At 37.9% G+C, this 15,970-nt stretch overlaps 1 protein-coding gene across 10 annotated transcripts in view; it reads left to right on the top strand.

The window, feature by feature from the left end:
- LOC117823967 (DNA (cytosine-5)-methyltransferase 3A-like) overlaps nt 1-15,970 on the top strand; it is an 86,183-nt gene that overhangs the window by 53,543 nt on the left and 16,670 nt on the right. For 6 of the 10 annotated variants that reach the window (XM_034699266.1, XM_034699264.1, XM_034699270.1 and 3 more), the window contains 4 exons: nt 10,659-10,862; nt 12,962-13,120; nt 13,695-13,802; nt 14,347-14,494. In XM_034699266.1, the coding sequence (XP_034555157.1) occupies nt 10,659-10,862; nt 12,962-13,120; nt 13,695-13,802; nt 14,347-14,494 (619 nt within the window). The remainder of the gene's footprint in view (nt 1-10,658; nt 10,863-12,961; nt 13,121-13,694; nt 13,803-14,346; nt 14,495-15,970) is intronic. The other 4 variants (XM_034699271.1, XM_034699273.1, XM_034699265.1 and 1 more) reach the window with 1 other exon arrangement.

Consider the following 15,970-nt stretch of genomic DNA (forward strand, 5'->3'; position numbering starts at 1 on the left):
CTCAGCCTAAGACTTAGTATTCTTCTTTTTTTTTAGAGTCTTCAGAAGAAAATCATACTTTGTTTTATATTCTTAAAAAAGTAAAGATAGGGAGAAGCCTGAGGATATGTTTGAAAGTGTTGGATATGTAAGTTTTTGTTTATCCTTCGTTAAGACTCCTTCAACTTATCTTAACTCCTCTTGTAAGGGTCCTGACCTTACATTTGGATCCACTGAATAGGAACAGAAGAACACTTTATATTTGTGTTATGGATGAATCTTTGGTTCAAATCTGCTCTGACGTCATGTAGAACTTCAATTTTCATTCTACCAAAAGAAAAAGGGAATTTTCGTAGAAAGATGAACACTAAGAAGGATGACATTATTAATTTTGCTGTATCTAATAATCTTTATAATAATAAGAATCTGTAAAAGTTCAAGTGTCACAGCTAAAACAGGAAAAACAACTAAACCAAACCAACTAAAGCGACATGAATAACATCACGTTCCTTGTTTTTTTTTATAAACAAAAGCCAACAGTTGTAAGAAATATTACATTTTTTCAACAAAAAGTGGCCAACGTTTTCTGTTCATCCCTTTGTTTATAAAGAGGAGAGGTTGAAAAACATTTTAAAGCATCTTTCACTCTTTTAATCACAAAAAATGTGCTCCAAAGATAAAACAAAATCACCAAGCCACAACATTGATTTTGCCAAGGGTGAACATAAGAGTTGATTTTTTTGTACATTTAATTCATTCTAATTTTATCTAAGCTCACCTATAAATCATTGAATTGATCAGCTCAAATATTTCTACTCAGCCAGGATTCAAAAGATGTCACTAAACATACAGAGAAACTGAGTATGGAAGCACAAGGTGGACATACATACAAACATTTTCTTTATGATAACTAGTGATTTTGGGTGCTATTATGTCATCATGAGAAAAGGTTTTTTATGCCGAGATATTGAAAAAAGTAAACAACTGAAGCCTCCTCTTATTGGTTAATAGAGGAAAACAGAGAAAAAAATGTATGCATGCTGCACGTTAAGGGCCTCCATAACATAGTTTAATATCAGTGCTTATAGATCAATCTGAAAAGTAAGTGCAAAAAATCGTCAAACCTTCTTTCCTGATTTAGTTCTTTAGGGACATCATAATGCACAATGTACAACTAACTGTTTTAGCCTTATATGGACATCCTGTATTTTTTATGTTTTGTCCATCTGACTGCTGGGGAGGCTTGCTGTTTTACAGGTGTTATTCTTTGGTTCACTTTTGTTGATCTCTTTTCAAGCGAGAGGAGAATTTCAATTAATTCCTCCAAAGCGTTTTCACTTTTCTGTTTGCTCTGAAAGACCTCAAAGTGTGACACTGTGAAAGAACATCACCAACCAGCCATGCTGCAGTGTTAACATCCAGCTTCAAGTGAACAGAAGTTTGTGAATTTTATCAGAAATTGCCTTTTTATGTTCATCTTAAAGTTGCAAAAACAGCTTCCTCCACCGTCTTCTTTGTCATTCAAATAGCTTTCTAACAATGTTAATCATTAGGGAATAACACATTATGAACACTCGATTATTGAGCAGTAAACACATAAAACATTTTAGTGTCATCCTAAGACATCCAACCAGATGTTGTTTGATAGATTTTATTTTCAGAGACGTCTGCAGAGCTCCATAGAAAAGCACTGATTGACATGTCCCACGGCTGAAATCAATGCTAATGAAAGAGCAGTCACTCTCTCTCTCTCAGTGTGTGTGTGTGTGTGTGTGTGTGTGTGTGTGTGTGTGTGTGTGTGTGTGTGTGTGTGTGTGTGTGTGTGTTACCTATTGACAAAGTGAGAGAAGGCCTTAACTGCTCTCTTTGGATTCTACTGTGTATGTGTGAGCAGGACAACGTCGGGTTCATCTTCAGGTCAGGGTCGGTCATGCTCATAAAGGGGGCGGGGTTTAAGAAACGGCTCATTGGTGAGGTCGTGAGGTGAGGGGTCAGAGATCAAGGGGGAGGCGGGAACAAGAGTGAAAACACTGACCAGGCCATGAGGTTCTTTAGAGTTCAAAGTCGTAACTCAAAATTACAACCTTTTTCTGTCTTTACCTCCTTTTTCCTTTGTTTCTCCCTCACATGGAAAGAAGCATGGCTGCTGTTTTCTTGTGCATGCTTTGAATTATCTGCCAAAATTGCCTTTACTAGCAATGACCACCGGGATGTCAAGATTCCTGAAAGTTTATTGTTGAGGATGTAGTACATGAACCAGATCAAAGTTAGGTACTCAGGTCCCAGAAAAAAGGGATGAAATAAAATACAACAACACTTTGATAAAATGTAATGACACTTCAGTAGAATTTAGATTCTAAGTTTGAAAGAAAGGGAAATAAACTCTCAAACATATAGTGTTGGTGTGGCACAATACATCAGCAAGATCAGCAATCATTGGCTGATATGAGCTGCTCACTCTCTGTTCAGCTAAATCAACGATTGGTCAATTTAGCAACTGAGTAGTGATAACTGGGTGAAATGGTGTATATAATTAGCAAGTCCTTTTAGCCATTAATACAAAAAAATACATGAAATACATGACTTTTTGGGAACTTTTAAAATACAGCATTCGAAAAATGACACACAAAGAAAGAAAAACCCATACACGCCTGCTAGATGAGCAAAAGCATAAAAAAGCAAATTCACCAAATCTGTATTATTGACCTATGGGACACAAAAATAAAACCAGGTCTCATACTTTGTGCAATTATGGGACTTTAAAAGCAGGTTTGATATATTTTGTAGAATATTTACAATTAATATCCACAGAGGACATTTGAGACATCTACTCTTAGTGTTTGACTTTTTCTCAGTTTGCACCAAGAGCCAACCTCCGGTCATGAGAAATGAAGCCAATGTGCAAGTGCTAAAAACTGTAGGTCCTTGAGTTTAAACTTGACGCTGACTCTAAAGACATGGAGACACTTACACCCATTCTAAAAAGCCCACCTTAACAGCCAAAATAAACGTGTTTACAGCCTGGTTTTAAAACTGGTTTTAGTCTGACTAGCTAATTTTCTGTTTGCAAATACAGTACGGGGGGTGAACTTTAGTAAAAAGTATAATTCTGAAGATATTAAGGTTACGAATTGGATTTAACTGGGAGCACGGCTGACTTGGCAGGTGGGCACATTGTAGCTGTTGGTGAGGAGGCTGAAGGCCCGCCTCAACTCCACATCTTTGGTTCATGTCAGGTCAACAGAAAGTTAGGTTGAGTCAGCATTTCCACTCTGTCAATCGCAATCTCTAGGCTTCAGAAACTGATTTTTGACACCACAGAGACTATGTCTATGTTCTAAACAGTTTATGGAATGCAGCTAAAATCTAAATATGACCGTAAACCACTAGCCTGTTCATAAATATATTTCCTTTATCCATCTTTTCTTTAGATCCCCCTCCCTGCCTTTATGACACATTGATACAAAATATGAATGGCATTAATAACAAATAATTTGGTATGAATAAAATGTAAATTACAACGAGGCTGGAGAACAGGAAAATCAGAAAAAAACAAACCCCTCCAAAAAAAGCTTTCTAGAGTACGTCAGACCTAAACTGCTTCTCTGAGGCTTGGAACGGTTATTGCGGAGTCATTTTGTGGTGGTTTGTCAATTTGTGTAAGCCAACATTTTTTCAAGGCCCTGTAGAGAGGAGTCTTAATTCTCTACCGGCCTGATTACTGTGCTTCTTTTAGGTTAGGTAATTAGTTCATCATGTATTACACATAATACTTGAAGAAACAGACTCTCAGTTTTTGACAGGACACAGATATTTTTGACAGTGCATCATAGACAATATTTTAATGAATATCTGTATTTAGATTAAGGTATTATTCACTCTAAAAATGTTGGAAATGGATTGAATGGAAAATAATCAGACAGACGTAATAAGAGCAGTATGATTTTGCCTCTTATGCTGGGATGCATAAAGATGCCTGTTTAGTTTTTCAGACCAGAGTTTCTCTTCAACAGAAATACGAGCAGAGGAGTGCATGTTGGTCCGTCATCCATGAGTCATCTGCATCCCTGAAAGCAACAAAGCTTCCTGATGTGGTGCTCAATCAGCTGATGTTGCCAGGCAACAAACAGTTCCTCCAGGGGGCAGGACTTTGGTTGAAATCTCATAGCTGCACAGGTCAGATACAAGTCCTCTCGAAACAATCTGGTGCAAATAACTAGAGCAGTATTTGGGTTTCAAGTCATAAGAATACAGTAAGAAATGCAGTTAATAACAGTTTATAACTCTAAATTCAGTTGTAAGCAGCAGCTTCTCATCAAGTCAACAAACCACAAATGAATAAAAAAGAAAACAATAGAAGTCAAGAACAGCCAAGCTTGCAGTTTGTTTTAATTATCTCAAGATTATGAGTACATGATATTCTGATCTGACATAAAAAGCTTGTTGATTTGCGGGTTGATTCGCTCTTAACCTCGAGGGAACAAAGTCATAAGACTCAAGATAAATAGATAGTTTATACCAAGGGAAAACTGAGCAGTAAATTATTGCATGAATGTGTAGTTTGTTTACTGCAGTTATGTCATGAGAGCAGAAGAATCTTGGTTAACAGTCGCCAAAGATTTGAAGTTATCTATCTTTGAAATCTTTGTTACAGCCATCAACAGCTCAAAAAGACTAGATACTGTTTTCAAGTGCACCAAATCTGTTGTGTATACCAACTCTGTATACTATCTAATCATATGAATCTTGAGACCACAGTATTCTGTTTCAGTGGTTAGCTTACTGTAAACAAACTTGGGAATCATAACATAATAGAACTTGTGACATCAGGAGTCAATCAATCTATGGGAAGTTACTGCAAATTATATTTTAAACATATAGTAAATGTCTACCTTCCTATTATTGTCTTAGAAAGAAGTACAAGGACAAAAAAGTTTATTCTGTTTCTTAATTTAAAAATATTTGTTTCTTAAGTACATTTTGTCACATTTGCTGTCTGTGATAAATACTACCGAAAAGTATGTTTGTGAAGTTTCTGGTTGTAACAAGTAGAAATCCAGACTTTTCTTTCAGGCATCACAGATGTTTTATAAACTAGTGACGACATATGGAGTTTCCCTTACACTGCACTCATACGTAAATGTGTGTGTGTGCGTGTATGTTGTTAGAGTGTGTTTGAGTGTGTGGTCTGCTTACAATCCGTGTAACAGGCTGATTAGAATTTTATGAGGTCAGAGGTCAACAGGAGCGGGAAGAGTCACCCTGTGGCCTCAGGGTCAAACGGAGGAGAGAGCTGTCATGACCCAACACTCTCACTTTTACTGTCTCTTCCACTTGAATTTATGCCATCATCCCCTCCTCTTCCTCTTTTTCTTCCTCTTCTCCCACCATGTGTGCTTCTTCCTTTCTCTTCACTACTATAGGAATTTTACTGAAAACATTCCCAACAAAACAGGTGATGATTTTCAGATTAGTTGAAAGAGAAACCTTTCTCTCCAGTGTTAAACTGAAAAGAAGGATGTTTTTAGGTCAAAGAAATACTCCTGTTACATCTGGGTCACATTAAGATTCTTTACATGTATCAACCAGTGAGATCATCATTATTTTTAAACGTGTCTCTTTAAGCTCACCTCTGAAGTGTTGGACTGGACTTTTCATCACTTGTCACTCAACAAACAACTCCTGACTTTGGCCGTGCACTTTATCAATCATGGGTGTAGTCTCAGTGACATCATCTATAGCTTCTGAAGAGGGGCTTTTAGGCCCAACCATGGAAATGCTGTCTCTGCCTTACTTTTAGTCAACCAACAGAGAAATAGATGGAGCTGAGGCGAGCTTTAGCCTCCTGGCATAAAGCTATCTAACTATGCAGTTTTGTACTACACAACATTATTTTTTCTAGTAAGGGGAGCTTAGAAAGTCAAGATTTAATACACAAAAAAGTAAGATCAAACTCTACCACAGGATGCATGTTGCAGCTCAACGACCTAACAGCATGCAAACTATAGTTTATATTTATTCCACATCAACCAGCTGCACATGAAAATAAAAGATATTCCAGATCTGAAACCTACATTTGAGTGGGATAAAGTATGGATTAATGTGAGATTAGCATCCAGGAATCCTGATCACAAGCAAATACATTTCAGTTATATACACAGGATATGTTTAACTCCTAAGCTTCATACGATGAAGGTTATTAATGACCCTATATGTACTCTGTTCTTCCAAAGTTGTTGGTAGTTTTCATGTTTTGAGAGTGTACACCAGTGCCCAAGTTTTAGAAGATGGTTACTTTTAATCTTTGTAAGTCTGTTTGCCAGCTACTTTCTTTTTGAATGACTTCCCAAAGCTGGGCCTGACCCTGGGCAAGAAAAAAGCATTGTTGGCTGGACTTAAGGCTGGAAAAAAACTAGTCGCCATACGTTCGAAACCTCCACACTCACTATCTTTTTGAGCATGGGTTCTGACATATTTGGACATTGTTTATTTGGAGTTGTCGATAGACAGAGTCCACAGAGCTAAAGACTCTGCTATACAGGCTTGGTATTCACTTCTAACAAGCCTCCGTGGGTTTCAGGTGTAACATGTAACTGAGGTTTGTAGTTCTGGATCCGGGGAATGGGTGGGTTTTATTTGGGGTTGTTTTTTTGTTTTTTACTATATTAATTTATCTGGTTATTACTATTATTTTATTTTATTTTACATTAATATGTACTCTATTTTTGTAATGTCCATATGTCTATTCATACTTTATTTATTTTTCTTTTTTTTTATTTTATGGAAAGAAAAAATACAACAAAAATTTGATCACAAAAAAAGATTTAATACACAAAAAAGTAAGATCAAACTCTACCACAGGATGCACGTTGCAGCTCAATGACCTAACAGCATGCAAACTAGTTAATATTTATTCCACATCAACCAGCTGCACATGAAAATGATCACATGATGTATCAGAAATACTTGTCTGGTCATAAAGAACAATTTTTTATAAATACATGTGTATGTTTTTTCCAACAGCCAGCAATTGGGTTAGCATATGCAACAAACACCATAAACAAGACAAAACAGTGAGTCTAGCTCTGGTTCTAATATGACAAAGTAAGTCTAAAAGCTGCTCTAAGGCTCACATTTTATTACTTTAAATTTTGTGTTTCATTCATGCATATCCAAAGAGGGTAAAAATGTCATGGAAGGATTTTAAAAGCTTTTGTGGGAAAATGCTTTACCGTCACCCTCCTATAACTTCAACTGTTAGTATTAAAGTTTATGTTTTAGTAGAAATACAAGAAGAAAGATAAAGCGTGATAATTACTGAGCTTTTGAGTTGCTGGTAGACACACTGTTTTTGTCTCTTTTACTCTATATGCAAAGCTGAACGTATGGCCGGCTTAATCTAGCCTCACAGATATGAAACTGTTCCTTTAAGGACATCAGGTCGGTAATACCTTGTACCAAGACTTATATACGAAACTGTGTATTTCTATAGATTCATACAGCTACTGTTATTGAGTAAAAGGTTTCGATACTTCTCGCCACATGAGACAAACTTTGACAAGCTCACTACACTGTAGATTAAATCCCAAAAGCAGTACAAAAGCAAGTTATAAAGTAGAAACAGTGACTTTAAAACCATAATCCAGCAGTGTAGGACTATATCTCCCTCTCTCTTTTTTCCACTAAACATGCTCCACTTTCTCTCTGTCTGTATTCCATCTCTTAGTTTTATAATTTAATCCTATTTACTCTCTCTCCCTCTCTTTGTCTTCTCTCCGTCCTTCTCTCTCCTTTCCGAGCTGAACCCGATGAACTGCCTCCCCACCGCACCCTTCTCTCCCCGCTCACTTCCTGTTTAGAGGAACAATTAAAGGATTGTTCCTACAGCCTGGGGCACTAAAAGGCCCTGATCTAATGCAGCCACCGCATCAGCTGGAAAGAGCCACAGAAAACATCAATTACATAAGAGGACCCCCTTGAAGGACAGTGTTTACCTGTAGACCAAACATAAAGGTTGTGATAGATGAGCAGCTGATGAGGATGATGCCCAGAGCAGGAGCTGAAAGTCAAATATGTTCAATGAGGATGATGATACACACAGGAAAGGTTACAGCTGATACAGTATTACAGCTGACCAATCAGCAGACTGATGTTTTTTAAATTTTTTCTTTAACTCATCCTTTAAGGAGGTTATGTTTCTCTACATGCAGAGTAACAGAGAGACATGAGTTAACTAGCTCTGGAGCAGGTTATGCTGATCGAGCTGATTGTGAGAAGGGAGGAGGGAGAGAGGCTGGCAGGACGCTTTGACTACCTGTATGATTTTATATTAGTATTAATGAGAGTTGTCACTTGTGCTTTCCTGTTACCACTCTTCAGTAGAGCGTAAAACAATCTGCCACCAGCACCTTGAAGTTGTTGTACTCATTAGATGTAAAATTACTTGTTGCTTTAAATCCAGTTTTCATATACATCGTTTTTTAACCAAATTATCTGTTTGATAATGTCGGGGTAGCATAATCAAAAAGTTGTTTTATTGCTTTCAGATCAAAGATGTAATACTTACATATTCGCTTTAATGTCAGTTCTTACACATCTCTGTGGTTGCTTGTTCTGTCTCTGCTTAAGTTGTTGTTTTTTTTTGCGTATTCACAGTGTGGTATCATGTGCCTCATTCCCCAAAAGCCTCACAGGGACAAGGACTGCAAATCAGCCGTGTCTAGAAGTCTTAATAACACTCCTACAGCTGCACTGTGATTAGATGAAACAATGCATAGATAGATAGATAGATAGATAGACAGATAGATAGATAGATAGATAGATAGATAGATAGATAGATAGATAGATAGATAGATAGATAGATAGATAGATAGATAGATAGATAGATAGATAGATAGATAGATAGATAGATAGATAGATAGATAGATAGATAGATGGAAAAATGGAAAGATTGATGGATGGAGCGAGTGATGGAGTGATGGATGTGGATAGATGGATGGATGGATGGATGGATGGATGGATGGATAGATGGATGGATGGATGGATAGATAGATAGATAGATAGATAGATAGATAGATAGATAGATAGATAGATAGATAGATAGATAGATAGATAGATAGATAGATAGATAGATAGATAGATAGGTACGTACGTACGTACGTACGTGGGTGGGTGGATGGATGGATGGATGGATGGATGGATGGATGGATGGATGGATGGATGGATGGATGGATGGATGGATGGATAGATAGATAGATAGATAGATAGATAGATAGATAGATAGATAGATAGATAGATAGATAGATAGATAGATAGATAGATAGATAGATAGATAGATTGACCACATGTTGTATGTTGTATTTTTACATATATAAACAAATACACTACAATAATGCACAAGTAGTTGTGTTATTTCTGTGCCCTTAATACTTCATATTGTCTACTTTTTCCTATTGCTTGGTACAATTTTGGAAATTCTACACTTTCCTTGGACCCCAACACACCTCTGCCTGCTGTACACTGATCAGCTAATCAGGTCTATGATTTACAAATCACTGATATATTGTGATTTTTTTCATATTTTTGCATCTCAATTTGACATAAGTTAACAGATATCATGCAGACCATAGGTTGTGTGATTATGCAACAAAAAAAACAATGACAGCTGACCGCTTACTTTAAAGACCCACTCAAAAGTCCATTCATCTTTTGGTTTTCTGATTTAACTTCTAAAAATTGAAGAAGGTCGGTTAAAATCTGCGATGTTCAGTACAGCAGGGAACTCTGGATGTTGGGCCCTGCAGACTGCAGCCATATGTGATCTTTAAGTATTCTCTGATTCAGAAAGGTCCTGATATGATGTTGCTAACAAGTTCCACTTGTGACAGCAGTAGCTCTCTGGGTTTGTGGGCATGGGTTATTATTAGTATAGCTAATTTACGTGGTAGAGCTGACCCTGTCTGCATCTTCCATTGTGGTTGTCTGGGTGGTTTCTCAACAGAGGGGCCGAGCTACATGGGTTCTCATTCTTACTGTTGACAAGTACCTCATACCACCCCACTTAAAACTAAAACAAACTTTCCCTTTAAAAGTGAGTGAAATGAGTAAACATTTTATTTGTAATATCAGATGTAATGTAGGGGGCTGTGTGCAGACTGTAGATGCATTTCTTCCAAAGGGAAAATCAGCAAAAAGTCTGCCTTTAATCATTGAATCTTGTTACGTTGGTGTTGGAAAATCTTACACTGTGCTGAAGTCGACAGCATAACAAGGAATTTGTGTTTGTTTTATTTCATTATGCACAGAGGAGACCAAAGGAGTTTTCTTCAGAAAATCATTTCCTCCATGCAGACTAAATATGCACTGCTTCAAATAAAGGCACAGTTAGAACTTGGCGTTTTAATGTATTTGATTTTTTTCCTCCAGTGTTAAATTCCAATCAGCTCAAAGTGGATTCATGAGGATTTACAGCTAATTAAACTTAAAGTGCTGGTCTCTTGGTACTCCTGCTGCTCTGGCCTTTTATTGTTCTGTACTGTATTTAACCTCACTAATAGATTCAGAGGAAATTCAGCCATTATGTCATAATCACAGATTTACAATAAACACATTTATGAAATTACCTCTGCTTTCCTTTGGTGGCTCATCCTCTGACTGTAGTCTGTCTCTCTCTTTCACAGGCAGAGCGACGGGCGTACAGAGAGGCAGAGATGAGCATGATGGACGACCTATCAGAGGGCGACTTCCACAAAGAGGAGGAGCCTGCCAGCCCAGCCCCTCCCCCTTCACAACAACACACAGACCCTGCCTCCCCGACGGTCGCCATGACACCTGAGCCTGTCGCTAGAGGAGAACAGGCTACACCCAGTGAGGTAGAGAATCAGGTAAAATCATTATCAGGGTATTACTTAGACCCTGATATGAGAAAGCACTTAAGACAGATAAAGCCATTGGTTTAATCTATTGAAATTCTTTATTAGGAATAACCCCTTGAGATGTGTCATCTCGTTTTCGAAGGGGTCCTACATTACAAGCATATAATACACACACACGAGTAACCAATACATTTAAAAAAGTAAACTAAACAGAATGAGACAGGACAGTATGTAACAAATAATGATAGGGCAAGGAAAAAAGAAAGAAATATATATGTATGTATATAGTAAGAAAAGTCATAGTGAGAGAAAATAATTTATATATACACACACATCCACATATATACACCATAGACTGTATAAATAATGGACGTAGTATCCGTGACATCACCCATCTGTTCCTGAGCGCTGTTTTGAAGCCAATTGACGGCGGCAGCCATATTGGAAATGTGGAACTCAACCAGGCAGAGTGTGACGTAAAGGGGTGGAGTTTGAGCCTCCTAGCCAACAGCTATATGTTCCTGTCCGGGAGTCAAGTCAGTCATGTCCTTATTTGGGCAGAAACTCGTAATATTGATATCTTCTGAACCGTCGCGTTAGAAAAAAATTCACCCCACGTACAGTGTGTGCCGATAGAGAGATTTGCTACGTAGAGCCAAGCCGTTTTTTGAACCAGGCTGTAAACATGTTTATTAATGCTGCAAAGAGCGTCTTTTTTATTTTATATTGGTGTGTATGTGGTTTCCAGTACTTCTGGAGCCAGCCTCAAGTGGATCCTCGATGAACTCTAGTTTTTAGCACTTCCACACTGGACTCATATTTTGAGATCGGAGATTGACGCTTGATATACAAATATATATACACATATACATTCTGTACGTACATTTGGTAATCAGGAGATCTTGTTCAAAACAAAGCATAATACAGAGTGGATCAACCACTCCTAGTATCCAAACAGTAAATATAAAGTGGTCTGGTCAGTGTTTCCTTCTTAATGTTCTATTTCAAAGGAATGATGCTGGGGCTAATGAAATATTCAGACCTTCTCAAGCCCAAAAAGAATCATATTATATCGCTTATTGCTTTACTTTTAGATACTTTAAAAAAAACAACACAATGCAGCAGATACTCTGACTAATCTCACTCTTGTGTGACATCTTTTTGTACGGTCTGCAAAAATCTAATAAAAAGTTATGTAAAAAAAAAAAACTACAACAACACGACACAATGCATCACGTGAGAATTACAACCGTTTCAGACCGGCTTAGTCAGGGAATCAATCATTTTGCTGCTGAAGACCAAAAGAAAAAATTTAATAAAAAGGCAGGAACATCAGTTTCTGAGCTAAATAAATTTGTTGAAAGCATCAATGCAGGAAATTTCTCTCTGGTTTGCTTGGTAATAACCAAATAAATATATGTCTGGGAAATAAACAGGTGTTTTTGGACATTGCAAATTAAAAAAATAAATAAATAGAGATTATATATATTTTTCTAATGAACATCACTTTTATGTCAAACTATATCCACCCTTTTCTCTTACATCTTACATCTAATATTTAAATATTGTAAATTCTTATTTTAGCTAGTTAAAACAAATACAGGTTGGGACCCACAGTACTGACACAAACAGAGGCAAAGACAGATATTAGATAACAGTGTTTATAATGATGATTTAAACTTGCAAAAGGTTCAGACATGTTTTTTTTAGATCTGGGCACATGGGGAGACGAAGTAAGGTGATTTTCAAAAACACATTCAAAAATAGGCCTGAACTGAATACCAAGCTCGGTAAACGGACAATCTGACAATGAGTGGAAGGCTGAAACAGACTTATACACTGCAGAGAGAGTAGGCGGCTTGATTGCAGATGAACTTGATGGCAGTAAGGTGAGTTGATTCATGCCCAGCTCAGGGAAGACAAACGAGACATACAAACACTCAGGGAAAGGGAAATAGAGGAAGGAAGGGAGGGAAAGAGACTGTCAGGTATTTCTGTTACCGAGGGGATTTTATATTATAGGCATTTGCTTTGGTGTTGTTGTGCACATCAGTCAACAAGTTAAAAATCAGGAAAACCGCAAAAAGTTTCCCTCTGTGTTCCGACAGGACGGCCGAGGTTTTGGCATCGGCACGCTGGTGTTCGGGAAGCTGCGCGGCTTCTCCTGGTGGCCCGGCAGGATCGTCTCCTGGTGGATGAGCGGCCGGAGTCGAGCTGCAGAAGGGACCCGCTGGGTGATGTGGTTCGGTGATGGCAAGTTTTCTGTGGTGAGTAGCTTTAGTGTGAAACCCCTTAAACAAACTAAACTAAATACAGATATGACGTACGTTCAATCCCCTGCAGAGTCATGTCAGATGCTCTAAAATTAGGCCCAGCATCTTCCCTGAGGAGGTAGAGAGAAAAAGACAGCTGTTGTTGTTTTGGCTGCAATTCAAAGGAAGTCACTCTGCTTTATTATCTTTATTCGACTTGGTACTTAAAATCTCATTACTCCAATTTTATCCTTTTTTACATGGCAAAATACTGTCCCAGATAAGCAGCTTGTTAGCTTCAAATAAAACTTTATGTCATTATCATCAGCTCCACATGTTTCTAACCCTTTTCTTTTGACTTTTATTGATTTAGAATTTTGTGAAAACCCCATGAGACAGATTTCAGCCAGACAGAAAGAACTAAATCCTCCTGTATTTTTATTTCCACCAAAAATACCCAACCCCGTTTTGGCACAAATAAATCACCTTCAGTTATGACTTACAGGATTTTGTCAAGAACCCAACATTCCACAGTTTTTTCCTCTGGTGATTTGCTGACATTCATCTCTTTTGTTGTTTTGTTTTGCAGGTTTGCGTGGAGAAGCTGATGCCTCTGAGCTCTTTCTCGTCTGCCTTCCACCAGCCCACCTACAACAAACAGTCCATGTACCGGAAGGCCATCTTCGAGGCTCTGCAGGTAACAAACATGCAACTTTAACGTCACTAAGTTTGTGGGATTTCTCATGGCTGTTTACAATTTTGACTCATATATAATTAATTCTAAAGCAAAAAAAAAAATGAAAATGTAAACGCATGGGTCGAGAAGGTTCATCTTTTACTCATTCCTTTCTTATGTAACACGATCTGCAGATTTTATCTGCAGGTATTTTGCTTTTGTGGAGGAGGTGCTCTCATCTAGCTCTGCTTATAATTCATAAGTGGTGACATGTGGGTATCTTAGTTTCAATCTCATATTCGTGTGGGTCATTTTGATATCCAGCAATGCATCATTTACACATTGACTTTGTCTACTGCGTCACACTGGGTTATAACTCCCTCAAACTTACATAAGAGTAAAAACAAGCGCTGGATTTGTTCACTAAAACTTGAACTTGTTTTTTTTCATGTGCTGCCATAATGACCCTATTTATCCTCCTTCGGTGACTGTTTGTGAAGTATGTTCGGGACGACTTTTCCATCTCTTTGTAACTGGACTTTGTGTGTGTTTATTTTGTGACAAGGTGGCCAGTGGTCGGGCGGGGAAGCCATTTACTTCCAGCGATACGAGTGATGAAGCCGAGGGAGTCGATATTCAAACCAGGCAGATGATCGAGTGGGCAATGACCGGCTTCCTACCTAGTGGTCCACAATCACTGGACCCTCCAGAGGGTAAACACACTCTTAATAATATGTCATTCAAAGTTGTGATTGTGTAAAAACAAACACTGTTCATCATTTGTTTGATTACATACAACAAAGTGCCCCTCATAATGTGAGAGGTTAAATGAAGGGCATTCAATTGGATTAAGATTGTGTAGCTGTGGGTGCCTGTTTCATATTTCTTCACAGAGTCAATAGTCAAGGGTTCAAAGCTGTAGCTCTTCCTAACCACCCAACCAACCATGGCTGTTGTAGAGAGGCAGAGATAATTGTGTCCACATGGAGATAACAGCACACATCCTCAGATAATCTTTCCTCAAGGGTGTTGAAAGTGCTGCACTCGTTTGACCTACTCTGTTGCCACTTCACTCTGCTGCTCTTCAGACTGAAGCACTGTGGGGCTCACTTTGGCTAAAGCCTGATGTCTGCAGCTGTAGCAGCATGAACTAAGAGCATGTTTCATTTTGGTTTTGCATTTAGTTAATATTTCCTGTCGTGATACTACTCATATATGTTGTGTGTAAGAAAGTGACCAGAGTAAGGATGGGCATTTGAACTGAAAAAAAAAAAGAGAACATGACTGTGCATAATTATTGTAGATATGCTAGTTTGATACACGTATGGATATGATCTAGATAAGCTAGTTCTACCTTGCAAAGTTTGTACTTGACCTCTATTTGGTTTACTTTTTCAAAAAAAGTTCCACATCTTTTTTTTTAAAGTTATACTTTTGGGAATTTTTGCCTTCAATGAAGGTGAGACAGGAAACGTGGGGAGCAGAGAGTTGGGGAAGAGATGCAGCAAATGGTTGAGGCCGGGAGTTGAACCTGCGACCTCTGGAACGAGGACTATAGCCTCTGTACATGGGGCATGCGCTTAGACAGCTAGGCCAACAGCACCTTGTTCTACAGACATCTATGATGGCTGCAGAAGTCTCTGCAATATTGTCCAATTGTTTTTCGGGCAACTGGCACTCATGCTTTCTTCTCTTGTTATTTAATTGCGGTTAGAAAACAGCTTTAAAGGTGTGCTACAGCCGTTATCTGCTGGTCGTACAACATTACAACCAGTTGCTGGAAAACAATGGGAAAACAGATTTCTTTGAGATGAGATTAAAGTCACATGAAGTATTTAATTTTTTATTATTTAACTAGATAACTTATTTAGCTATCTAAAAATTCAAAAACCACAACTATCATGACATAGAGTATGGTCTAGACCTCCTATATTTGTAAAAGCGTCTTGAGATAACGTTTGATGTGATTTGGCGCTATACAAATAAAGATTGATTGATTGAACTACCATCCTATCTCGTCCAGACCTCTATAGTTGTTGATTATTCTGACTGAGTTATGGGCCTATGAAATATATATCAGTATCAGTGTGTCCTTTTTTGATAAGCACCAATAAGAAATGTATTTTACATGATGCAGGAAACAATGCTTTGAGAGATTTTGGAATGGTGTCATTATACTGTTTGTCCAG

The sequence above is a fragment of the Notolabrus celidotus genome, chromosome 13 (genome assembly GCF_009762535.1).
Source record: "Notolabrus celidotus isolate fNotCel1 chromosome 13, fNotCel1.pri, whole genome shotgun sequence".
NCBI classification, from domain to species: domain Eukaryota; kingdom Metazoa; phylum Chordata; class Actinopteri; order Labriformes; family Labridae; genus Notolabrus; species Notolabrus celidotus.